Consider the following 24,874-nt stretch of genomic DNA (forward strand, 5'->3'; position numbering starts at 1 on the left):
GTGCTGTGCTCTGGGTTTTTTAGTCTGAATGAGAGGGAGTCAGTTGGGCTAAGGCCTGGGGGCTTCTTACATTTTCCAGCGGTCCTAGTGAATGAGTCAACTCCTGAACTCATCCTATTTTAACGAAGTGTAATTGGCCCTAAGGACAACTAATTTTACTGAACTGACACATAATTGGCCATGTAGTTTAAGATGCAGGGGACTCACTGTTAGTCCAATCAGAATAAGCCCAGCCAGGGCTGTTAGCCAGACTAAGAGAACTGATATCAATGATCTGATTTAGGGCTTTGTCTCTTTCTGTTTTTGAGTTGTTTCTGAGCCATGAGGAGATTTTTTTAAAAAAATTACTCCTGATCAACTGACATCAAAACAATAGGTTTTCCCCAAAGCCAGACACGGCCTCCTTTATCTTTTTTTTTTTTTGGTTCTTTTTTTTCGGAGCTGGGGACCTAACCCAGGGCCTTGCACTTCCTAGGTAAGCACTCTACCACTGAGCTGAATCCCCAGCCCCCTCCTTTATCTTGTGAGAAGTGAGTCTAAGCCTCTCCAGTTTTGTAGGATTGCTTCTGCAAGGGAGACTCTAGGTCCTGATCAATCTGTCTTCTCAGTTTGTCAGCATCAGAAGAGGTACAGGGCAGATTAGCAGGCATCAGAGTAAGGGAAGTGCCTAGGTTAAAGGTTTTGGATATTAGACAGGTTTTAACCCCTTAAAAGTCCTCTCACATTAAGTCCAGGCACAGTGAGTTTTGTCAGTCAGTGGGATGACATTCTGGTTTGTTCTATCCCAGTGTAGTATGTGGTCTTGATGTCTAAGAATAACTAGTGGTCTTGGCTGATTCATGTCTGGTTTATGTCTGGGAATAATTAACTCTACCCCAGGGGCCCTTCCTGTGGCAGAGTCTGATTCCCCAGGTTTTTCCTGTTTTCCAAAGACCAGAATCATTTTTTTATAAAATTTTTAAAGAGATTTATTTATTTCATGTATGTGAGTACACTGTCACTACCTTCAGACACACCAGAAGAGGGCATCGGATCCCATTACAGATGATTGTGAGCCACCATGTGGTTGCTGGGACTTGAACTCAGGACCTCTGGAAGAGCAGTCAGTGCTCTTAAATGTTGAGCCATCTCTCCAGCCTGCCAGAATCTTTTAAAAGGAACTTTTCAGTTCAATTTCAGTTTTATAACCCCAAGTTTTGAAATGGAAACTCAGTAATTGTTTTTGGCAACTAAGAAGTCCAGTCACAGGGCATGCATAGATTGTAGACTTTGTATTCCTGTCTCAAAAATCATTTTCCGTGTAATAGTATCTTTTATGCGCCTGATGTAATTGTTGTCTCTGAGAGTTACAGCCTTAGTCTGCTAACCTAGGCCTAGTCCTGGAAGCTTCTAGCCTCCCTCTGTACAATCTAATCTAGGCCTAGAATGTTTTCAGCCCCAAGTCTTACTTGCTAAATAAACTTACCCTTTCTAGCTCCTTCTGGACTCTAACTGACTGGTTCAACTCAGCTGTTCGGGCTCAAACTCCTCTCCAAGTTGACTGATTCAATCTGGCTTCCCTCAACTTCTCTTGTATTGCTCTGCTTGACCTCAAACGAATTCTGGCAATTTTCTGGCTTCTTCTTATTCTCATTCTTCTTCACCTGTGTCTAGCTTCTCTCTCTGCAAGCTGTCTCTATACAACTCTCTCCGTGTGTCTCTGTCTCTCTCTGTCTCTCTGTATCTCTCTGTATCTGTATCTCTCTCTCTCTCTCTCTCTCTCTCTCTCTCTCTCTCTCTCTCTGCATTGCCCCTCAAGTAGCTCCCCTTTCCTGTTTCTTCTCGTGAGATTTGGACATATCCTATTCTGTCAAATCTTTCTCTGATTCGTCACTTTGTCTGCCATTCAATTACACATCACTTTCAAACATGGGTGCTTCCTTCTACAAACTAACTTTACCTTCCTTTTTTTTTTTTTTGGTTCTTTTTTTCGGAGCTGGGAATCGAACCCAGGGCCTTGCGCTTCCTAGGCAAGCGCTCTACCGCTGAGCTAAATCCCCAACCCCCTAACTTTACCTTCTTTGTTTGGGATTAAAGCTGTGTCTGTATTCCAGCCAGAGGGATTAAAGGTGTGTGCTAACTGCTAAACTACACCACAACTAGAAACGGGTGTCTTCAGCATAACAACATAATCTCGGGGTTCACAGTGTGAATCCTGCAACATTTCCAAATCTTTTTTTTCTCCAGTACAACTGGACACTTAAAGTAGGCTTCAGGAGCAAAGGTCAATATGGAATATTGGTTGCTGGTCTGTAGTCACACTAGCTAATACCTTCCTTGTATCTGTCTCCGTGTTTCCTGCCCAGGCCTGACAGTGGACCACGACCCCAAATTCAAACTCACAGTGCAAAACACAAACTCAGGAGGAGATAGAGGGGCAGGATGTGGAAGGGCCTGGGGCCCAATGAAACCATCATTCTAACGAGCCCTTCATCCAGAGATGTCCATAAGATGTCCATTAGCAGCCATTGTCTGTGGCTTCTGCTTTTTTTTTTTTTTAAGATTTAATTATTTTGTATATATCAGGTCCCATTACAGATGGTTGTGAGCCACCAAGTGGTTGCTGGGAATTGAACTCAGGACCTCTGGTAAAAAGAGTCAATGCTCTTAACCACTGAGCTATCTCTCCAGTCCAGCTTCTGCTTTCTTTCTTTCTTTTTTTTTTTTATAAAGTCTTTTTTTTTTTAAGTCTTTTTTTTTCTTTTTCTTTTTTTCAGAGCTGGGGACCGAACCCAGGGCCTTGCATTTGCTAGGCAAGCGCTCTACCACTGAGCTAAATCCCCAACCCCCCCCCTTTTTTTTTTAACTTGGTGTGGTGGGTCCATCTGAGGTCTGCTACCTTCACAGTCATAGGAGTGGAGAGACTTGCCTTGTGAAGTTCTTTCCAGTTAGTTCCAGCAACCCTGCACCTAACCTGTTTGCTTGACTCAGATGGTCTCACTGGACTTGACCAAGGGGGAACTGGTGGAGAGCTCAGCGCTCAGCTGGGTGTCTCAGATCAATGCATCGCCTATATGGAGAACTGGAGAGTTAGTAGTGACTCAAGAAAAAAAAAATGATTAGAGAGTTCTGCCCAACCGCTGGTCCCAGAGCCTAGGAAGCAGTGGGGGAGGTCATCCAACATAATCTTATAGTGGGAATTCCTCTATATGGGGTTCAATGATCCGCTGGATTAACAGCCACATCCGACCTCTCCTGTGTGTCCAGACAGAAGGATCTTCACCAGACTTAACTTCTGGAGGTGACGAACCAGGTGAGTTTCTAATTTGTTTTCTTTTGGGGTGGAGGTGTCAGATCCCCCTGAAGCATTAGGGCATCTATTGGTCAAGGTGCTGGAACATCTCAGGTTGTTCATTGCCTAGGTGTCCCCTGGCCATCACACGCTTCTGGTGTCTCAGAGTCTGGTGTTTAAATCCCAGGATTACCCTGAGAAGTGTCGTGAGGTAGGTGTCCACCCGAGAAGACTGCTGGGACATGGGTTTAAGGCAATAGAAAGTCGTTATTAGCTGGTCATGGACCACACTGGGTGTTCAGGATCCCAGTGTAGCACCGAGCCTTTCTCAATGTGAGCTTTAAAGTACAGAAGCCATGTTCTTGGTGGACACACTCCAGCTAACAAGAACAGTTAGCCAGAAGCAGAACTACAGAAGCCAAAAAGCAAGGTCAGGACTTTTCCATACTTTCCCAGAACTGGGGTCTTTGATGGATCAGGTCTTCATTTTCATTTTGGTAGGTGTTGCTGTCTCAGTGCTGAGTTTCACAATCCGAATGGTGCTTTCATCATGGAGTCTGTTGTGCTAAGGTCTGGGGCTCTGTTACATTATGTAGAACAGGCTGGCCTCAAATTCATTGAGATCTACCTGCTTCTGCTTCTGCTTCCTGATTTCTGGGATTAAAACAGTACACCATCACTCCTGGTTTTTACTGTTGTTGTTGTTTTTCAAGTCAGGGATTCTCTGTGTAACCAACCCTGGCTGTCCTGAACTCACTCTGTAGACCAGGCTGGACTTGAATTCAGAGATCCACCTGCCTCTGTCTCCCGAGTGCTAGAATTAAAGGCATGCACCACCACACCCAGCCTTAATTTATTTTTTTAATCTATCTGTTCATGAGTGCATCTATGTGAGTATATGCCTTGTGTATTGGGGGTTCCTGAGGAAGCCAGGAGAGGGGCTTAGATCTGGAGTTATCTGTGGTTGTGGCCTTCTGGCATAGTTGCTGGGATTCGAACTTGGGTCCTCTAGAAGAGTAACTGATGGATCATCTCTCACTGTTCCTATTTTTATAAGAAACTAAAAACCCAGGCGCGGTTGTACATGCCTGTAACCTGAGCACTTGGGAGGACTGAGAACTTAAGGAGGACTTTGCTTACAGTGAGAATCTGAGGCTTGTGTGCAAGTTCATAACTAGACCGTGCTCCAGAAGTCTCTGCAGAAAGAAAGAGAAAGAAAAGGAAGATGGGGAAGAGGAGGAGGAGGAGGAAGAAGAGGAGGAGGAGGAAGAAGAGGGAAAAATGAGGGAAGGAGTAAAAAAGGAGAGGAAGATGTTTTCTTAAAACTCTTGGGAGGCCAAGGCCAGACTGGCTGGCTACAAAGCAAGACACAGATAAACAGTGTCTTCAAACAATAAACAGAACAGAGCTGGGGAGGTGGCTCAGTGGCTAAGAGGGCTTAGCTGTGCAAGTCTGAAGACCTGTGTTCAGATCCCTTGCACTCTAGGCCATGAGTATTCAGGGCTGGAGGGCAAAGGCAGGAGGGGCCCCCAGGAGTGTGGAACTCCCAAGTGCACACACCCAATCCTCCAAGAAAGGAAAGATGCTTTCTATCAATTCAAATGGTACACTTTAGGGGTCGCGGGAGAGGGTGCACAACAATGCTTTGCTCTGGAAGCTTAAAGCTTCCAGAGTTTGAATCCCCAGCACCGACATAAAAAGCCAGATTTCCCTGGATCTGCTGGCCCATCACCTCTAATCACAGTACTGCAGAGGCAGAGACAGGGAGAGCTCTGTGAGTTCCAGGACAGTCTGCTCTACTTAGTGAGTTCCAGGACAGCCAGGACTTTATATTGAGGAGAGAGAGAGAGAGAGAGGAGAGAGAGAGAGAGAGAGAGAGAGAACAGAACAGAAACATGGTCGCTGGAGACGGGGCGTGATGAGGTCTCTGTGGCCAGCCAGCCAACCTAACAGAAATAGCTTAATTTCAGGTTTACTGAGAGACCCTGTCAGGAAAGTGACACCCCATAACTTGTTCTGGCCTTTACATATGTGCACTCACACACACACACACACACACACACACACAGAGCACACAGTAGTGTGCCCTGGGTTCTTGGCACACTGATGTTTACCTCCACTCTGCCATTCCAAAAGAAGCCATGCCTGAACAATGGAGATGTTGCCTTCTAATTAATCATCCTTGAGATCTACTGTCGCCAGGTCCTGCACTGGCCTTGAGAAAGCATCAGATGTCTCATGTCTCTTCGCTGATCCTCAAGTTGCTGCATTCAGCACAATCTTGTCTGTCTGTCCGTGCTAGGCTGTTTAGCAGCAGAGAAGCATTTGTAACTAGATCCCAGAGTGTCAAGATCAGTCATGATGTTTTGGCCACAAACAGGGAGGATAAAAAGAAGTCCTGGCTCAAGGAGACCTTGCCTCCCATGTTGCAAGATGGGTCTTTGAGAACAGTGTAACAATAATCCTTTTGTTTGTCCTGCCCATTCTCCTCCTCCTCCTCCTCCTCCTCCTCCTCCTCCTCCTCCTCCTCCTCCTCCTCCTCCTCCTCCTCCTCCTCCTCCTCCTCCTTTTCTTTTTATGGTTTTTGGAGACAGAGTTTGTCTGTGGAGCCCTGGCAATCCTTGAACTCACTCTGTAGCCCAGGCTGACTGGAACTCATGGTGCCTCTCTGCCTCAGTCTCCTCACCATGCCAACAGATCTGGGTAGAATCCTGGCTCTCAAGTGGCCTGGTGAGGCTTTAGGAGCCATCCTCTGCTTTGTGAATATGTGTAGTCACTCTGAATCCCGGCGCTAGAGTGCTTGGCCAGAGCGCAGCAAATCCTGGGTAGATCTCTTTGTAAAGCCAGTGTGGTGCTGCACACCTGTTATCCCTGTGCTCAGGAGGCAGAGGCAAGAGAATCACAAGTTCAAAGTCATCTTGACTGTCTAGTGAGGTTAGCCTGAGCTACCTGAGAAGAGCTTGTCTCAAAAAAACCAATTCATTCGATGCAGGAGTTCAGTGGGTAAGAGAGCTCGTTGCTCGTCCAGAGGAACAAGTTCAGGGGATCAAACCCGGGGAGGGCTTCATGCACATTCACGCTGAGCGGGCCATCTTTCTACTGAGCTACATCCCAGCTCTTGTGACAGGATCTCTTGCAAGGATCTTTTTTTTTTTCTTTTTTTTGGAGCTGGGAACCGAACCCAGGGCCTTGCGCTTGCTAGGCAAGCGCTCTACCACTGAGCTAAATCCCCAACCCCCTCTTGCAAGGATCTTAAGTGTCAGCTTGACTCTCCAGCTCTTGGACACAGCCGCCTCTCAGACTATTTCTCAGGATCTCGATCTGTTACACTGGGCTAATGCACATAAGTATATGCCATTTAAGTCACCTGCTAAGGGCCACCAGGTGCCCCGACGTGGGCCACTCATTCCCAGGGGAGTCAGTCAGCGACTAAATAGAAGCCAAATGGGAACAGGCTTTGGTGGCACACTTCTGTGAGTCCAGCACTCAGGGCACTGAGGCAGGAGGATGGAAAGCTGGAGACCAGCACCTTCACATCAGAACCCTGTCTCAAAAAAAGCAAACAAGGGCACATGAGTCCAAGTCACCAGGGCGTGTGACCCTGAGCAGGCACCCAAAGCTTCAGTGCTGTAAGCGTAGAGATGGGGGAGGAGTGGAACGTGAGTTTGTTGGGCCTGCTAGTTGCCAGCCTAGCTCCAGGGTCAGTGAGAGAGCCTGTCTCAGGGAACAAAGCATGGTGTAATCGAGAAGAACGCCTTACATGCTCTCTGCATACTCTCTCTCTCTCTTTTCTCTGTCTCTCTCCTGCCCCCCCGCCACACACACACACACACACACACACACACACACACACACACACACACACCACACTCACACACACATACACACACACACTCTCTCTGTCTCTCTCACACACACACACATACACACATGCTCTCTCTCACATACACACACACACTCACACACACACTCTGTCTCTCTCTCACACACACACACATACACACATGCACACTCTCTCTCACACACACACACTCACACACATACATACACGCACACACTCTGTCTCTCTCACACACACATATACATACACACATGCACTCTCTCTCACACACACACACATACACACACACACACACACACTCTCTGTCTCTCTCTGTCTCCCTCTCTCACACACACACATTACACATACATGCACACACACTCTCTCTATGTGTCTCTCTCTCACACACACACACATACACACACACACTCTCTCTCTCTGTCTCTCTCACACACACACATTACACATACATGCACACACTCTCTCTATGTGTGTCTCTCTCACACACACACATACACACACTCTCTCTGTCTCTCTCTCTCACACACACACATTACACATACATGCACACACACTCTCTGTCTCTCTCTCTCACACACACACGCACATACACATACACATTACACATACACACATGCATACACACACTCTCTCTGTGTGTGTCTCTCTCTCACACACACACACATACACACATACTCTCTCTGTCTCTCTCTCTGTCTCTCTCTCACACACACACATTACACATACATGCACACACACTCTCTGTGTCTCTCTCTCTCTCACACACACACACATACACACACACATTACACATACACACACGCACACACTCTCTCACACACACATACACACACATTACACATACACACACGCACACACACACACACACACACACACACACACACACACCACACTTTTCTTTCTGACAAGGTCTTACTACATAGCCCTGGCTGGCATGAAACTTGCTGGGTAGCCCTCATGTAGAACCCACAGAGACCTACAGCCTCTCCCTCCCTAACTCTGAGATTAAAGGTGAACCTCACCAAGCCTAGCCCACACAAGCAATATTTTTTAAGTAGTTTTTTTTCAGTTTGTGCGTATGAGTGTTTTGCCTGTTTGTCTGTACTTGCATTGAGTGCTAAAAGAGGCCAGAAGACATCACCAGATCCCATGGCTGGAGTTACAGACAGTCGTGAGCTTCCCTGTGGGTTCTAGAAACCAAATCTAGGGTCCCTGGAAGAGCAAACCGTGCTTCTAACCACTGAGCCCAGTCTCCAGCCCTTCACACTACTACCAACTTTTAAAAAGCTGAAAGGGGGGCTGGAGAGATGGCTCAGCGGTTAAGAGCACCCGACTGCTCTTCCAGAGGTCATGAGTTCAATTCCCAGCAACCACATGGTGGCTCACAACCATCTGTAAAGAGATCCGATGCCCTCTTCTGGTGTGTCTGAAGACAGCTACAGTGTACTTATATATAATAAATAAATAAATCTTAAAAAAAAAAAACAACCTGTGGTTTTAAAAAAAAAAAAAAAAAAGCTGAAAGGGCAATTATGACAAGGGCTTCCACTGGTCAGCTGTCAGAAACACCAGCCTCACTGGGTGGGCATGATGGAGTTTAGAAATGGCTTTCCATTTGTGCATTCATTGGCTTATTAATTAGTAGAGTGGATGCTAGAAATGGGTTTGAACTGATGAGTCGGTATGCGGTGTTGGCTGGAATATTTTAGATACTCCTGCCCTTCTTTGAGCAGATTACAGGGATCAAGTGTACCTTGGGGACTGGATGTGCACTGTAATGACCCTGCCTTTGGGGACAAGTCTAGGGCTCTCATTTCTAGGGCTGTCAGAATATGGTTTTCCAAGGACATGGTTAAGTTGACCTCAAATGAACCTTGTACGAAAGGTGCATTCATAGCACTAAGCTCCAACCTCATCAACTTACAGAACTGGTTGTGTGGCTGCTGGTGCCTGCCTGTGTCATCCTGGGCCCTTCATCTCAGCTCTCCTCATCTCTGCATTCCGGCTTCATTTCCAAACGCGTGTGGCCAGCTCCATGTGTAACCAAGAATGACCTTGCTGACCCTCCTGCTGTCACCTCCTGGGTGCACCACCAGGCTCAGGGCTTCACACATACTGGGCAGGAACATTACCAACTGAGCAACGTCTCCAGGCTCCAAGCACTGGCTTAATGCCGTGAGCTAAGCCTAATTAGTCTTGTGCGAGCATCAGCTCTATCTGGTGGGCATTGGCAGCTGCCAAGAGCAGGAGGTGGCCAAGATGGATTCACTACTGGGTAATTCATTCCGAGAAAAGTCTTCATGACAGCTGAATGTGATGGTTGGTGCCCATCTTTAATCCCAGTACACAGGAAGCAGACGCAGATGGAGCTCGATGAGTTGGAGGCCAATTGTCTGGTCTACACTGTCTTCCAGGCCAGTAAGACAACCCTAACAAACCCAGCTGGGTTTCACCACATCTGAACAGCTGGAGTATGGTTTCACCCTTGGAGGAATCGAGTCTCCTCATCGCTTGACTGTGCTTGTACGCCACCCTTATCGATAACTTCGGGTAGTGTGAGTGTTGTTTCCTGCTTGCGTTAAGCAATTCGGCAGCAGTGTTGTTTCCTGCTTGCGTTAAGCAACTCGGCAGCAGCGAGGAAACAGAGAGGCTAGCAAAGATTAAAAAGATCAGCATTGGAGGCGTGGTTGGGCGTGGTCAGGGCTCCTGCACTGTGATTGGTGGGTCTGTGTCAGACGTCGTCTGAGGGGAGGGGCCATCTCTTACAGCCAAATGACTAGAGAATAAGCCACAGGATCTAACATCAGACGGGTTTCTGGGTTCCAAAGAGAGCTCGGCAATAGAAGTTTGACTAGCGTGTAGGGGTCTCCACATTTATCTACAGCCCGGCCAAAAACAAAAACAAAAACAAACAAAGAGGCAGGAAGGGAGGGAGAAAGGCAAACCACAAACACTCACTACTATTTGTAGAAACCGAGGCACATGGAGTTTATGTGTCTTAGCCCATAGTCCTTTGTCCCCCAGTTTAGCCTAGGCTGGCCCGGAATTCAGGTTCCTCTGACCTCTCCCTCCCAAGAGCTGGACTCACCAATGTGAAACTTCACACATCCAATTGGAAGTGGCAGGGCTGAGACTTGAACCAGATACCCGTTATGTGCTTTGCGTGATTCCTGCAACTCCACAGGAATTTGGAGGGATTTTTCTTTGTTTTGTTACTGGGTCTCTTCTAGCTTAGGCTGCCTAGTGTTTGCTCTAAGCTATAAGCTAACTACCCTAAACTTCTGATCCTCCTTCCTCAGACTATCCCTGTTGTTGGCCATGGAGCTTGGGAGGGAGGGAGCTGGATGAAGATGTTGAAAGTTGGAGTTGTCAACATCTTGGCAACATTCAAGTGACTAGTCTCCTACAGGGCCAGAGGCGCTGAAAGGCAAGCGTCTGCCTCGCCAAGGATCCTCCTCCATCTGCTTCACGGAGCCTGTTCAGCTTGGAAGTGGCCCCGGCACAGGTGAGCCCACATTCACAGCACAGAGCAGAACCTATTTTCTGTAGTCAGCCTTGCCCGGGTGACCTAGCCGTGGTCTGCCTTCCTGAGATCTAGCAGAGTGAGTGGGAAGGAAACCAGGAGTTGTGTTTTATATAAAAAGAAAAAAATGAAAGAAAGGGAGGAAGAAAGGAAGGAAGGAAGGAGGGAAGGAAGGAAGGAAAGAAGGAAGAAAGAAAGAAAGAAAGAAAGAAAGAAAGAGTGAGCCAAGGCTATGCTTGGTAGAGCATGGTATGGTGACGGGGAACGGTGCCTTGATGGCCCATGCTGAGGCAGCCCTTCCCCTGACGGACCACCATACAACGGGTATAGTGTAGAATAGAGTTTATTTAGGGCATAGGAAGGGGAGTTGAGGAGGGAGGGGAGAGAGAGAGGGAGAGGGTGAGGGATAGGGAGACAGAGAGACAGAAGGAGGAGGAGGGGGAAGAGATGAAGAAGAGGAGGAGAGAGAAAGAGCAGAGAGTAAGAGAGTAAGAGAGAGAGGAGGGGACAAGCAGCCCCTTTATACATAAAGCCAGGCTTAACTGGCTATTGCCAGGTAGCTGTGGGGTGGAGACCAGAAGGAATTCTAACACAGGGTGCTAAGGTGAGTGGCCAAGGCCACACGTGGGCTGCAAAATGACACAGAAGGACCAGAGATGGGAGACAGAACCGAATGTGGAAGCTGGGTGTAGAGGCGCAGGCTTTTGATTTCAGGTAAGCAGATCTCTGTAAATTCAAGGCCAGCCTGGTCTAAGGAGTGAGTCCCAGGACAGCCAAGGCTACCTGGAGAAACCCTGTCTGTCTCCAAGAACCCAAACCAAAGGAACAAAAGAACAAAACCCACCACCACCAAAACAACAATTACACCCGAGATCCTGAGGGCAAGAGAACTTGGGAGCCCAGGGCTAACCTCAGAAACTCAGCCAGACCATGTTTTAAAATAAGACGTTAAAGGGTCTTGGAGACGTAGACGTAGCGGCAGGCATGCTTGCCTACCATGTAGGGAGGTTCGATCCTCAGCTCTGTCTCCCTCAGAGCAGCAGGAAGCAGTGGGGCTGGGTTGGGCTGAGATGTGGCAACAGGAACTAGCTCGCAGAAATACACCCCCACGTTGACCTCCTTCCCGGCACTCCCAGAAGGATGGCTGGTCCTTCTAGGCCTGCCTGCCTTTTGTGTGCTGCTGGTCATTAAGCTGCTAAACTGGCCACAACTGAGGGCTCCACGCCCCAGGGAGGAAACCACTGAAGAGGCGTCCCTGCTCCGTCACACCCCAAACCATCAATTAACATTAACAAGAGAGAATGTTCCTCCATGCTTAAAGACCCCCAACAGGGTACAAATGGAACAGAAGCCCCGCCTCATGACTCAGGAGGTTAAAGGGCTTGGGTCCTTCTGTGTGCCCAGAGTGTCCGGATGGCGAGTGGCAACAGGAAGGTCACTATCCAGCTGGTGGACGACGGGGCCGCGGCTGGAGCTGGGGGCCCACAGCTCTTTAAGGGTCAGAACTACGAAGCCATCCGAGCAGCTTGCCTGGATTCCGGGATCCTGTTTCGTGACCCTTGCTTCCCTGCTGGCCCTGATGCCCTTGGCTATGACAAGCTGGGACCTGACTCAGAGAAGGCCAAAGGGGTGGAATGGAAGAGGCCTCATGTAAAGTGGGGCTGGGCTGGGACCTGGGTCTGAGGGAGGAGGGCCAGGGCCTGGACTCTTGGTCTGAGGGAGGAGGGCCAGGGCCTGGACTCTTGGTCTGAGGGAGGAGGGCCAGGGCCTGGACTCTTGGTCTGAGGGAGGAGGGCCAGGGCCTCGGTCTATGGGAGGAAAGGCCAGAGTTTTGAGCCTGAGGGATCAGGGCTATGACATGGACTCTTGGGTGTAAGAGAGGCAGACTGGGGTCTAGATCCCTGGTTCTGTGGAAGAGGGAATGGGGGATAAGAGCAGGCTCAACCACAGGGTTCAGGGGTATCCAGGAAGGCGAACAGCCACCCACAGACCTTCCCAAGGTTGGAGGCCCTCATTACCTGGGATACTGGTGTCAGGGGCCCAGGCCTCTGACTTCTCTGTTGCTCAGGCCTTCCCTTACCCAGCTTCACCAGAGCCCTAATCTTGCAGGAGTTTTGTGCCGAGCCCCAGTTCATCTGTGAAGACATGAGTAGAACAGATGTGTGCCAGGGCAGCTTGGGTGAGCCCCCTTGTGACCATCTGGAGCCCCCAGACCCAGGACTTGCACAGCTCCTCCCCCGTCCCCTGGCCCCATGTCTTCTTTCTTCGGTTTGCTGGTCTCTGGTCCCCTGTACCTAACCTGGGACTCTCCTCCTCCTCCCAGGAAACTGCTGGCTTCTAGCAGCGGCTGCCTCTCTCACGCTGTACCCCAGACTCCTGTACCGGGTGGTCCCCCCTGGGCAAGGCTTCCAAGATGGCTATGCTGGGGTTTTCCACTTTCAGGTAGAACTCAGTTCCTCTCTCCATGCCTCAGTTTCCCCCATGGTAGCACGATGGCATAGGCATGACCGTTACCATTCTCTCCCCACCCCAGCTCGGGAGGTGGAGGTGGGGGGGAAGTGGAAGGCAGAAGCGGGGGTTGGAGGCAGGATTCAGGCAGGGGCTGGAAGCTGAGCCCGCTCCTGCCCTGTTTTGTTTTTGGTTTTGTTTTGTTTTTCACTAGCTCTGGCAGTTTGGCCGATGGGTGGATGTGGTGGTGGACGACAAACTGCCTGTGCGTGACGGGAAGCTGCTCTTTGTGCGCTCAGAACAAAGGAACGAGTTCTGGGCCCCTCTACTGGAAAAGGCCTATGCCAAGTAAGGACTTTACCTTCCCCAGAGCTCCGCCCCCTCCCGCCTGCAGCCCCAAGAGCATGTGCAGTCTATGTGGAGTACTGACATCATTGGGGGTCCTCCAGACACCCAACCTAGGACCCTAAATCAGGTCATATCCGCCAGGGCCCTGGTATCACAGCAATATCCTTCATTTTTTGGTATTGTCTTTTATATTTTATTGAGAAAGGATCTCATACAGCTTAGCTTGCCCAGGAATTAGCTATGCAGCCAAAGGAGACCCTGAACTCCTCCACCTCAGAAGTGCTGGGGTTACAGGCGTGTGCTGCCACACCAGGATTATGCGGGGCTGGGGCTCGAACCCAAGGTTTCATGTATGCTTGGTAAGCCCTCTACAACTCAGCCACAGCCCCAACCTTTGTTCACTCACTTATTGTCTTGCTACGTAGGCCAGATTGGCCTCGAACTCACTTCTTTGTTGGGCTCTTGTGTACAAGAGCCTGACTAAAGTTAGGGAATGTGTGTGTGCTGGAGATGGAACCCATGATCATGTGTATGCAAAGCCACACTCCAAGCCCCTCACTGGGGGATTCTAGGCAGGGGCTCTGCCACTGAGCCATGCCCCCAGCCCCTCACTGGGGGATTCTAGGCAGGGGCTCTGCCACTGAGCCACACCCCCAGCCCCTCACTGGGGGATTCTAGGCAGGGGCTCTGCCACTGAGTCACACCCCCAGCCCCTCACTGGGGGATTCTAGGCAGGGGCTCTGCCACTGAGCCATGCCCCCAGCCCCTTACTGGGGGATTCTAGGCAGGGGCTCTGCCACTGAGTCACACCCCCAGCCCCTCACTGGGGGAGTCTAGGCAGGACTCTACCACTGAGCCATGCCCCCAGCCCCTTACTGGGGGATTCTAGGCAGGGGCTCTGCCACTGAGCCACACCCCAGCCCCTCACTGGGGGATTCTAGACTGGGATGTAAGTTTCAGCCTGTGAATCTCCTAATATTTATTTATTTATTTATTTATTTATTTATTTATGGTTCTTCTAGTCAGGGTTTCTCTGTGTAGACCTGGCTGTCCTAGAACCCGCTCTGTAGACCAGGCTGACCTCAAACTCCTAGAGATCTGCACCACTACCCAGGAGAATCTTCAAATCTTTATTTTTGTTTTTTTTTCTTGGAGCTGAGGACCGAACCCAGGGCCTTGAGATTACTAGGCAAGCGTTCTACTACTGAGCTAAATCCCCAACCCCCAGAATCTTCAAATCTTAAAGACCTTCTTCCTCTTCTGACATTTTCCACAAACATTCCTAGAACCCCACTGATACTCATATTTCCCAAGGATCCTGAAATCCCACCATCTATCCAGGCCCTGGACTTGCCAAATCCTGTTCCCTCCAGGACCTCTACCCTCACACAGTCCCTCATGGTCCTTTGAGACATCTGCCCCACATCCTCTCCCATCTCAGGCGCTGGAAGGCCTGACAAGTCCCCATGGACATCCCCTTCACAGCTCCCAGAGCCTCAAAGGGTCACAGAGGGTTGACAATCTGGGCCAGCCAGTTCCTTCCATGGCTTCCAGACTGCATAGTTTCATGGACCCTAGAGATCACAGACCTAGCATGTGTCAGAGGCCCCAATCTCATCTCTGAATATTTCAGGGATTGAGCCAGGCACAGTAGGCCTACAGCTATGACCATGGTAATATTGAGTATGCTGAGGCAGGAGGATTGCAAGTTTGAGGGCAGATAGAGATGCATAGCGATACCATGTCCCAACAAAACCAAACCAAACCACCCAATTACCTGAGCATGGCAGAAAATGTCTTTGTTTCTTTTTTTTTTTTGGTTTTTTTTTTTTTTTTTTTTTTCGGAGCTGGGGACCGAACCCAGGGCTTTGCGCTTCCTAGGCAAGCACTCTACCACTGAGCTAAATCCCCAACCCCATGTCTTTGTTTCTAACACTGAGAGCAGAGGCAGGCGGATCTCTGGGACTTTGAGGCAAATGTGGTTCTCAGAGTGAGCTCTTTCTTGGTCAGTCAAAGCTTGGTCGCAAAGACAAGAGGGAGGGATGGGGCCTGGGGGTAGGAATCTGTAGGGATGGCTCAGTGTTGTAAGCACTTGTCACTCTTCCAGAAGACCTGGGTTTTATTTCCAGTCACAACCGTGTGTAGCTTCAGTGCCAGGGTTCTGAGGCCTCCACAGACACCGCGCACACGACGTGTGGCACAGAGACATACATGCAGGCAAAACACATACATATAAAAGTTATAGACACGGGGGGTTGGGGATTTAGCTCAGTGGTAGAGCGCTTGCCTACGAAGCTCAAGGCCCTGGGTTCGGTCCCCAGCTCCGAAAAAAAGAAAAAAAAATTATAGACACATACACACAGTCGGGGATATTTCCTGGGGACCCCTACTGATAGAGCTCCCAGGCCCGAGATGTTCCTATGTCCCTCAGACCTACCTCTACCTGCTCCAACAGGCTCCACGGCTCCTATGAGGTAATGCGAGGAGGTCACATGAACGAGGCATTTGTGGACTTTACGGGAGGCGTGGGCGAGGTCCTCTACTTGAGACAGAACACCCCAGGTGTCTTTGCCGCCCTTCGCCATGCCCTGGCCAAGGAGTCCCTTGTGGGTGCCACTGCCCTGGTGAGAGCTGAGCTCCCGTGTAGACCTCCACTAGGCCAGCGTAGTCGGGGATGAGGTGGGAGGGGAGCCTAGTATTCAGTGTCCTTCTTACCTTCTGCTGTTGTCCCTCAGATCCTCAATGGTAGATTCTAGGCTAGAGCCCTCCATGTAAGCTACATCCTTCCACCCCCTCCATTTTACATTCCTTCCCAGGCAGGGTCTGAGTTACCCACACTGGCCTTGAACTTGTGATCTTTCCGTATCAGCCTTCTGTGTAGCTGGGATCCCAGGCCTGTGATGCAGAGCCCAGGCTTCCCCCATCTCCTTTATTTTACCCCAACTGTTCACCTGAGTCCCTTGGCATTTGATGCGGCTTGGAGAGCTCCTGGGTCAGAAGCATGAGGCTGGATTGGGATGCTAGGGAGAGATGCTTGTATCGCCCACCCGACGCTCACAATCTTGGCCTCCTCCAGAGTGATCGGGGTGAGATCCGCACAGATGAAGGGCTTGTGAAAGGACATGCTTATTCTGTCACAGGCACACACAAGGTGAGTTAGACTAGGCTAACCCTTCCCTCTGTAATGATCCCTCCACACCACCCTCACTACTGACATTGTTTTCAGATGTCTCTGGGCTTCACCAAGGTGCGGCTGCTGCGGCTGAGGAACCCCTGGGGCCGCGTGGAGTGGTCCGGGCCCTGGAGCGACAGGTGGGAGGGGCTTGGGATGGGTGGGGGCGTGGCCATGGGCGTGGCCCCACATGCCTTCCTCTCACATTGGTTTCCTCAGCTGCCCACGCTGGGACATGCTCCCCTCTGAGTGGAGAGATGCCCTGCTTGTGAAAAAGGAGGATGGCGAGTTCTGGTGAGTTTTTAGGGACTCACTCTACCTGCGGGAAGTCTGCTGGGACAGGAGCCTTAGAACACAGGGGCCAGAAAGGATACAGAGAAACTCCTGGGATGGATGGGTCATGTTGCACATGTTGCAGAGCAATGGTCCCTATCAGCTGGGATTTGGGGATCCGAATCTTTTTTTTTTTTTTGCAAAGTCAGGGCAGGAGCAGTAAGATCAGGACTAAAAGGACATTGTTTTCAGAGGGAGAACACTGAGATTAGGTTAGCCGAAAACTCACTATGTAGACCAGGCTAGCTCCGGCCTCTTTTTGACCTCAGCTTCCCCAAGGCTGGCATTGCAGGTATGAGGGAATCTAAAGGAATTTGGAGTCAGTGGTTTTTTTTGGGGAGGTTTAATGGGAACAGAACCATATTTTCTTTTTTTTTCCCTTTTTTTCGGAGCTGGGGACCGAACCCAGGGCCTTGCGCTTGCTAGGCAAGCGCTCTACCACTGAGCTAAATCCCCAACCCCGAATAGAACCATATTTAGGGTGAGCTGGGGAGGTTTAGTGACATTTGGGGCTTTGAATATATTTAATTTAAAACTATTTTCCTAGTTTTATATTGCTCTATTGAGTGTGCATGAAGCCCACTACGGTGGTGAGAGAAGTCAGTTCCTTTTACTGTGGGATACTAAGGTCAAAGCCTCGGGCTACCAGGCTTGTAGAGCAATAGCTTTTATTGTCTTGGCCATCTTCCCAGCCCTATTTGAGGGGTTTCTAAAGTTAGTTTGGAGAGATCGAGAAGTGTTTGTGAATCTTTCCAGAAGTGGGGTATTTGCGAGGCCTTAGGAGACCTTGGCAAGGCCTGAGGATTCGGGGTGTCTGGAGATTGGAAGTTATTCGGCAGTGTTTAAGGAACTGGGGGCTTTGTGGTGGTGGGACACTTCTGAGGTTCCTCAAGCTGGCTTTGGGGTGCCTGGGCACCTTTCATGGTTGGTTTTTCAGGATGGAGCTTCAGGACTTCCTCACGCACTTCAACACGGTCCAGATTTGTTCACTGAGCCCTGAGGTGTTGGGCCCCAGCCCTGCTGGTGGCGGCTGGCACATTCACACCTTCCAGGGCCGCTGGGTGCGAGGCTTCAACTCCGGTGGGAGTCAGCCCAGCGCTGGTGAGGCCTGGGGACCCCTGAGAAGCATACTTGGGGGCTTGTGGCAGGGTGGGAACTCTACCACCTTCCTTCTTTTCCATCAGAAAACTTCTGGACCAATCCCCAGTTCCGGCTGACACTGCTGGAGCCGGATGAGGAAGAGGATGAAGATGATGAAGAGGGACCCTGGGGAGGCTGGGGAGCTGCAGGGGCACGGCCAGCGAGAGGAGGCCGAGTCCCCAAGTGCACGGTCCTACTGTCACTCATCCAACGCAACCGCCGGTGTCTGAGGGCCAAGGGCCTCACTTACCTCACTGTGGGCTTCCACGTGTTCCAGGTGAGGCCAAGGTCAAGCAGAGGGTCTGCAGGAGCAGAGGGTCACAGAGACTTAAGGGCAGGAGTGTACTGGTGGTTCAAAGAGGATGCTATTGCAGAGATAGTTGGAGACAGGGATTCAGGTGCAGGGAGAGAAAAAGGTCAGCGGGCAGGAGGGGACCAAAGGGACAGAGAAGGGACGAGGGCACAGGTAGAAAGGAAAGGGTTGGGGAAGGGGTCAGAAGGGACCTAGGTCAGAGATGAGGAAACGTTAAGGGTCCAGAAAGAAGGGGCGGTGTGAGAGGTGTGGAGGGGCAGGAAGGAAATCTGCAAGCTCCCCAACCCTCATTCTGTTGGTGTTTTCTTCCTGCAGATCCCGGAGGAGGTGGGTATCAGATGCGGCCACAGACCCACCCGAGGGCTCGGTGGCCTGTGCAGGAAGCCTGGGAACACGGGAGGGCCTGGCCAGACAAGTCTGTGTGTGTGTGTGTGGGGGGGGAATGGTGGGGGATATCAGAGGGTTGGGTGGGGAGCTCGGGTGGGTGGTGGTCATGGCGTCCCGCCCGCAGCTGCTGGGCCTCTGGGACTCTCCGCGCAGCCGCGCGCTCTTACCGGGACTGCTGCGCGCCGACCGCTCGGTTTTCTGTGCCCGCCGCGACGTGAGCCGACGCTGCCGCCTGCCGCCCGGCCACTACCTGGTGGTGCCCAGCGCCTCGCGCGTGGGCGATGAAGCCGACTTCACGCTGCGCATCTTCTCGGAGCGCAGCCACACCGCAGTGTGAGCCGGTGCCCCCCTCGCCAAGCCTTACCAGGGGGAACCCTGACCCCCACCCAGGAACCTCAATCTAGAATCATAGAATCCCTGGCACCAAACCCCGCCCAGGGATCGCAAATTCCCGCCTCTGCATCCCCAGCCCCGCCCTACCCGGGTATTCCCCCCCTTTCCCCAAAACGCCACTTTCCTTTGACTGTACCCACGTCCTCTGCTGAGACCCCCGCCTGAACGCTTCCTTTCTTCCGTAATTTGCAGGGAGATCGATGACGTGATCAGCGCGGACCTGGACGCCCTCCAGGTGTGGACTGTTGTGGGCGGGGACAGGACTCAGAGGGCGGATAGGGCTTTGGGAAGGAACTGAACTCCGCATTCCACAGGCCCCCTACAAGCCTCTGGAGCTGGAGTTGGCACAGCTATTTTTGGAGCTGGCTGGAGAGGTGAGAAGTGTCGGGGACTGGGGGTGCCAGGCCAAATGATACTGAGCTCCCCTTTCTCCTTAGATGTCTTAAAAAAAAAAACAACAAAAACCCAACCCAAACAAAAATTGTAGATCAGGATATCCAAGAACAACTATGTATCCTGTAGCCCAGGCTGGCCTCCTTCAGGTTACCTAATGCTGGGGTTACAAACCTGAACTGCTTTGTTGGGGTTTGGGGTGTCTTAGCCTTATTCCCACAATGCTTTCCTCTTTGTGTTCTGGGAATGCTCAAATTGCCTCAAGGTCTTCGCTGGGTCTGCACCTCCTTTCTCTGGACGTTCACATCCTCTGCCAGACCCAAACATCTTTCCCAAGTGCCTTCTTCTGTCGTTTGCCCACTGCGGGTTCCCACAGTGTGTCTCCCACCACTGTGCTGACCACTCTGGGGGACACGCCTGCCTCCTCTAGCTGAGCCCTAAGAAGGCAGCCACAGATAGGCCCTCAGCAGGACGAAGCCCAGGACCTGCCCCAGAGTGGATGGCTGAAGGCATGTTTTGAGCTGGTGGCCTTACAAACGGTTCTTCCCTGATTAGGAGGAGGAGCTCAATGCTCTCCAGCTGCAGACCTTAATAAGCATTGCTCTGGAGCCTGGTGAGTTTGGCCGGAGGTCGAGGTGGGGGTTCCTGCAACCGGAGCGCCATGCCTATAGAGCCTCTATGTGTGATGAAGCTAGGCTTCCAGGCACAGGAAGCAGGGCTTCCTACATGGCTACATGAGGGCCATGATCACTCACAGTCCCCCTCCACTTCCTCTAAGAGGCAGAGGCCGAGGCAGAGAACCCCAGCTCGGTTGGTTTTTCAGGCGTGAACGCTCAGCATCTACAAAATGCCCACGGCAGGGAGTTAGTCTGAAAAGTTCTTGCAATGTTGGCCTACATGCCAGGGGGGCTGGATTTCTTTTTTGCAGCTAGGAACAACACCAGGACCTCTGGAGAGATTGGCCTTAGGACCTGCGAACAGCTTGTGCAGTGTTTTGGGGTACATGAGGTGGTATATGGGGAGGAGGGATGGGGACGCTGGGGTTTTCCCTTGCCTTTTAGGGGACATTGATTGTAACCATGTGTCCTCACTGCAGCGTGGGCAAAGACTGGCCCTATACCACTTCCAGGAACTCTGGGGCCATCTCCTGTCATGGCAGGTAGGTGAGGGTTGAGAGCAGCTGCCCTTCTCCTAGACACTGATATCCTGTGGGTCACCGAGGGGGCACTGCCATCTTGGGGGTGAGGTAGATATAAAGCCCCTGTCACCCCACAGAGACCTTCTGATCTAGAGCAGTGATCTAATTGCTGTTGGGATTCTCAGCTCCCACCGCAGCCTCTTCCTTGCTAGGTGACCGATCCCGGACCTGTCACCTCTTTGAGGAGCCTCTGCTTAGCCACTAATGGGTACTCCTTCAAGGGAGGGGCTGCAGTGTCCCGGAACTGATCATAGTGACAACTCCCTGCTATTGAGTCTTCTCTAGCCTTCATGGGTAGATGGATTTGAACTTGTTCCCAGCAGCTTGGGGAGCTGCGGCCTGATCCCATCGTGTCCAGCCTCAGAAGCCCTCTTAGTTACTTCAGGGTGCGAGAGCATTGCTCTGGGGCTGGGCACGTGACAGTGACTCCTGCCTGCCTCCATCCTCCAGGCCACATTTGACAAGTTCGATGAAGATGCTTCTGGGACAATGAACTCCTGTGAACTGAGGCTGGCACTGACTGCCGCAGGTGTGGCTGGGGACCTGGAATGGCCGTAGGGACAGCACCCAGTCCTCAGAATCTTGTCTGCACCCCTCAGCTGTGGCCATCCCTAATGGTCCCAGGGACCAGTGCCAATTTCCTCTGACCACTCTTTTCTGCGACATGGCTAATGTGTAGTGTGGCAAGGAGCCCACAGGGTGCCACTGGACAGCCACAGAACACCCCAGCACCTTCTGAGACTACTGCGCTACAGCAGAGGAAGGAAACCCCACCCTAAGCCATAGGGAAATGTATACTAGGGTGTGATTATGGAGATCCCAGAAGACGAGTCAGTTCCATGACTCCGCCTGGGTTCACCTGTGACCACTAAGTAGGAGCTGGGGCAGGCAGGGGGTGGATGTGAGAGAGATGACACTATAAATATGAGACCTGGAATGAGCCAGTGTCTGGGGACAGGGAAGACATGGTCCCAGGGAATCATGGTAGAAGGTGGGGGCCAGGGTGCTGAACAAGCAGTGGGACACAGGACAGAGGGAACTGGATTGTCCATCCACTCGTTCCAGAGTGCCAGGCACATGCCAAAGGTCGTTTTGGATAGGAGTCTGAGAAGGTCTGCTAGCGAATTCTGCAGTTCTAACCGGTTGACCGAGGGCTCTTGGCTATCGCATCTGGGCCAGCAAATCTCAATACTCAAGGGTACATGAACATCAGAGGGACACCGACCTGCCTCAGGCCACCAGAGGCATGGTGTGTGTGGGGGAGGGTAGCATTTGTTGAATGAGTACACAAAGGTACCATGCAAACTTTGAGACTGTGTGGGGCACATGGAAGTTGGGAGGGCCAAGTCCTTAGAAACCAGTTGCATTGTGGTCCTACAGCAGATGCGACAGAGCCAATGTCTAGACTTTAGGTGTAGCCTCAGAAGAGGAGTCACACTGCAGTGTTCTCCGGTACCCAGGCAGGGAGACAGTCCTTCAACCTTCGAAGGAGCAACCACAAAGGGTGCGCCTGCTGGCACCTTGAGAGGTAGCCTAAGTGACCTAAGTGTCATGAAGGGCTGGGGATGCAGCTCAGTGGGAAAGCTGCTGCAGAGAGCCTAGCAGTGAGGGGCTGCAGGGTAAGTGCAGCGGAGAGAGCATGTGCTTAGCCTGTGCGAGCCACCCAGGGTTCCATCCCCAACACTCCAAAACAGCGACAAAACCCCAGCTCAGCTGGACAAAACCCCCAGCTCAGCTGGAGAGCGCTGAGATGCCCTGAGCTTTCCTATCAAGTACCACAAACACCACAGGCTACACTCCTGGCACCTGGAAGGAGGGGGCAGGAGACTCGGGAGCTGATGACCGCCCCTGGCTGTGTAAAAGGAGGTGGAGGCCAGCTTCTTTCAAACACAGCACAACACAGCACACTGCATGGTGTCTTTGGTAAGGTACTTGCAACAAAAGTGTGAGGGCCAGAGTTCAGATCCCCAGCACCCACGTGAAGGCCAAGTGACTTCAGAGGAAGCTGGCTAGCTAGAAAAACTGGTTTGAGTTCTGGATCTCAGTGAGACCCTGCCTCAATGTATAAAGGAGTAATTGGTAAGATGCTTCCGACTGTACACTTGCCCACACAAGTGAACGTACTATAAACACCCACCCCCAACATTAAAATGAGAAGCAACATGGCAAGGGGCATACTGTAAACACAGTAAACAAGGCAACCTCCTCGCAGGCTTCCACCTGAACAACCAGCTGACCCAGGCTCTCACTAGCCGCTACCGAAACAGCCGGCTCCGCGTGGACTTCGAGCACTTTGTGTGTTGTGCAGCCCGGCTCACCTGCATCTTCCGTGAGCGCCCACTCCTGGCTGGGCAGGGTATGGGGGTGTGCACTGGGGCTGGCGCTACGTACTCACCCCGGCCTCTCACACACAGGCCACTGCTGCCAACACCTGGATGGCGGCGAGGGGGTCGTCTGCCTGACCCACAAACAGGTGAGCTGGCGTGAGGGACAGTGCAGCCTTAGTTGTATCCCAAAGCCTCTCTGCCTCAAGGCTGCCTTTTCTTTCTTTTCAGTGGTCGGAGGTGGCCACCTTCTCATAGGCTTGAAGCTGAGGGAGTCTGCCCTGCTGCCCTGCTGCCCTGCTTGGTGCCAGTGATGGAAGATGAACATGGATGAGCTCGGCTTGGGCCCAACTTGCTGTCACACAGGTGGAGGCTATGGTGTCTGTCTTCTGGCTATGTGGTCCTGGCTGGCCTCACAAGTGCTGGGATTACGAGCTGGAGCTGTCCCAAACAGAACTGTCTTCCTTTTACAACTTGTGCATGTCAGTCCCTGCATGGAGGCCCATAAACCACACACAGGCACTGGGCCAGTGAGCACTGCAAGCTCCCTGGGGAATGACGGGGACGCAGGGAGAAGATGACACCAGAGTCCTTCTTAAAAATATTACTTGTTTTATTCTCCCATCCCCAGAGGGTGGTTTATCCAGAAACCAAGAAAATAAAAATCAATCAGAATAAACTCAAGGGGGTGGGTGGAGAGAAACCCATTAACGACCAGGCAGGCAGGCCAGCGCCCACCTCCACCTCAGGAGGTCCCCGTAGACCCCTGCCCACCGCCATAAGGGGAAAATCAGGAGGGGGCTGGGAGGGCAGCGAATCAGCTATGTCTTCATTATGAGAGTGAGAGAGGTGGCAGAGATATGCAGCTAGATGGATATATATTTATATAATAAATCCGTAAGTTAATAAAGTAAATAGTAATTCTCTGGAAGGTTTTAATTTTTTATAGGATTTTTTTTAAGCTTTTTTTTTTCTTTCTTTTTTTTTTTTTTAATGATTTTTTTGTTTGTTTGTTTCTGTTCCATTCTTTGTGTTTTGTTGGTTTTGGTCCTTAGAAAATCTGAGACTCAGAGCCCAGGTGAAACAAGGCCAGGTGGGCGGGGGCGATTGCCCCAGCAGCCACTGTGGAGGCAGAGAGGGGTTATGGCAGGTCCTCTGCTCCTGGTGTGACACAGGGCAGGGAGGTGGGAGGAGCCACTAGAATCTGGTCCAGGGGAGCTGGGTGCCCTCTGCTGGACTTCTTAGGGCAGGCGGTTCCTGGACAAGGCACATGGGGCTTTGGCCTGGATGTGAGAGGCTTTGAAGGGGCTGGCCTCAGGGGCAGAGGGGACCTGGGTTTAGAAAGATGTCTCTGGGGCCCAGAGGGGCTCAGGTGTCCGTTGTTCCTTTCATATAGGCTAAGAACCCACAATACAACATATATATTTAGCAGACCAGAAGCGCTGATCGACAAGCCTCCATCTCCCCTACCAGACTGAGAAAAGAGGCCTGCCTAGCCCCTCCCTGCCTGACCCCCTAGAAGGACCACAAAGAGCTCTTTGCATAGATACTGAGTCAGGGTGGGGCAGGGCTCCTCAGCCCCTCCGGGAGGCCAAGGGAGTCTGTTCAGGGTGGCTGAGGGCCTCACAGGTCGCTCTCCCCATAGAGGGCTGTAGAGAAGGACTTGTAGTCAAGGGCGCCTGGAGCAGCATCAGGGCCCTGGTAGGGCGCCATGCGGGCGATGCAGTACTCAGCCTGGTCAGGGGGCAGCTCTCTCCGAAGTTCCTCAGCAGTGATGAAGTTCTAGAGGC

The 24,874-nt window shown here is 51.4% G+C and overlaps 2 protein-coding genes and 1 long non-coding RNA gene across 15 annotated transcripts in view; 1 reads left to right on the forward strand and 2 right to left on the reverse strand.

Annotated features, from left to right (window-relative positions):
* Window positions 1-11,763: 11,763 nt before the first annotated feature.
* On the forward strand, window positions 11,764-24,010 carry Capn12 (calpain 12). 3 transcript variants are annotated; one of them, NM_001110808.1, is given in 21 exon segments: window positions 11,945-12,285; window positions 12,745-12,814; window positions 12,959-13,077; window positions 13,298-13,431; window positions 15,887-16,055; window positions 16,508-16,582; window positions 16,658-16,743; window positions 16,823-16,897; window positions 17,874-18,037; window positions 18,121-18,353; window positions 18,705-18,716; window positions 18,901-19,109; window positions 19,362-19,404; window positions 19,484-19,543; window positions 20,118-20,175; window positions 20,491-20,561; window positions 20,659-20,721; window positions 21,211-21,289; window positions 22,973-23,089; window positions 23,175-23,233; window positions 23,316-24,010. In NM_001110808.1, coding segments are annotated over 21 exon segments (2,160 nt in total). In that variant the 5' UTR covers window positions 11,945-12,048; the 3' UTR covers window positions 23,343-24,010.
* Window positions 15,528-19,368, reverse strand: LOC102550499 (uncharacterized). Of its 2 annotated transcripts, none has more exons than XR_015650419.1 (6): window positions 18,944-19,368; window positions 18,327-18,441; window positions 16,647-16,731; window positions 16,383-16,562; window positions 15,869-15,970; window positions 15,528-15,752 (listed from the first exon to the last, which is right to left on the reverse strand). It is a non-coding gene; the product is annotated as an uncharacterized LOC102550499 (long non-coding RNA). The 2 variants fall into 2 exon arrangements; XR_015650415.1 differs by having other exon boundaries at window positions 15,530-15,752; window positions 15,869-16,019; window positions 18,327-18,378.
* The window catches only part of Actn4 (actinin alpha 4), a 73,033-nt gene continuing 71,832 nt past the window's right edge, over window positions 23,674-24,874 (reverse strand). For 8 of the 10 annotated variants that reach the window (XM_087586385.1, XM_087586377.1, XM_087586362.1 and 5 more), the window contains 1 exon segment: window positions 23,674-24,866. In XM_087586385.1, the coding sequence (XP_087442511.1) occupies window positions 24,708-24,866 (159 nt within the window). In that variant the 3' untranslated portion in view covers window positions 23,674-24,707. 10 annotated transcript variants of the gene reach the window in all.

This window comes from Rattus norvegicus, chromosome 1 (assembly GCF_021556685.1).
Source record: "Rattus norvegicus strain SHRSP/BbbUtx chromosome 1, alternate assembly SHRSP_T2T, whole genome shotgun sequence".
Classification (NCBI taxonomy): domain Eukaryota; kingdom Metazoa; phylum Chordata; class Mammalia; order Rodentia; family Muridae; genus Rattus; species Rattus norvegicus.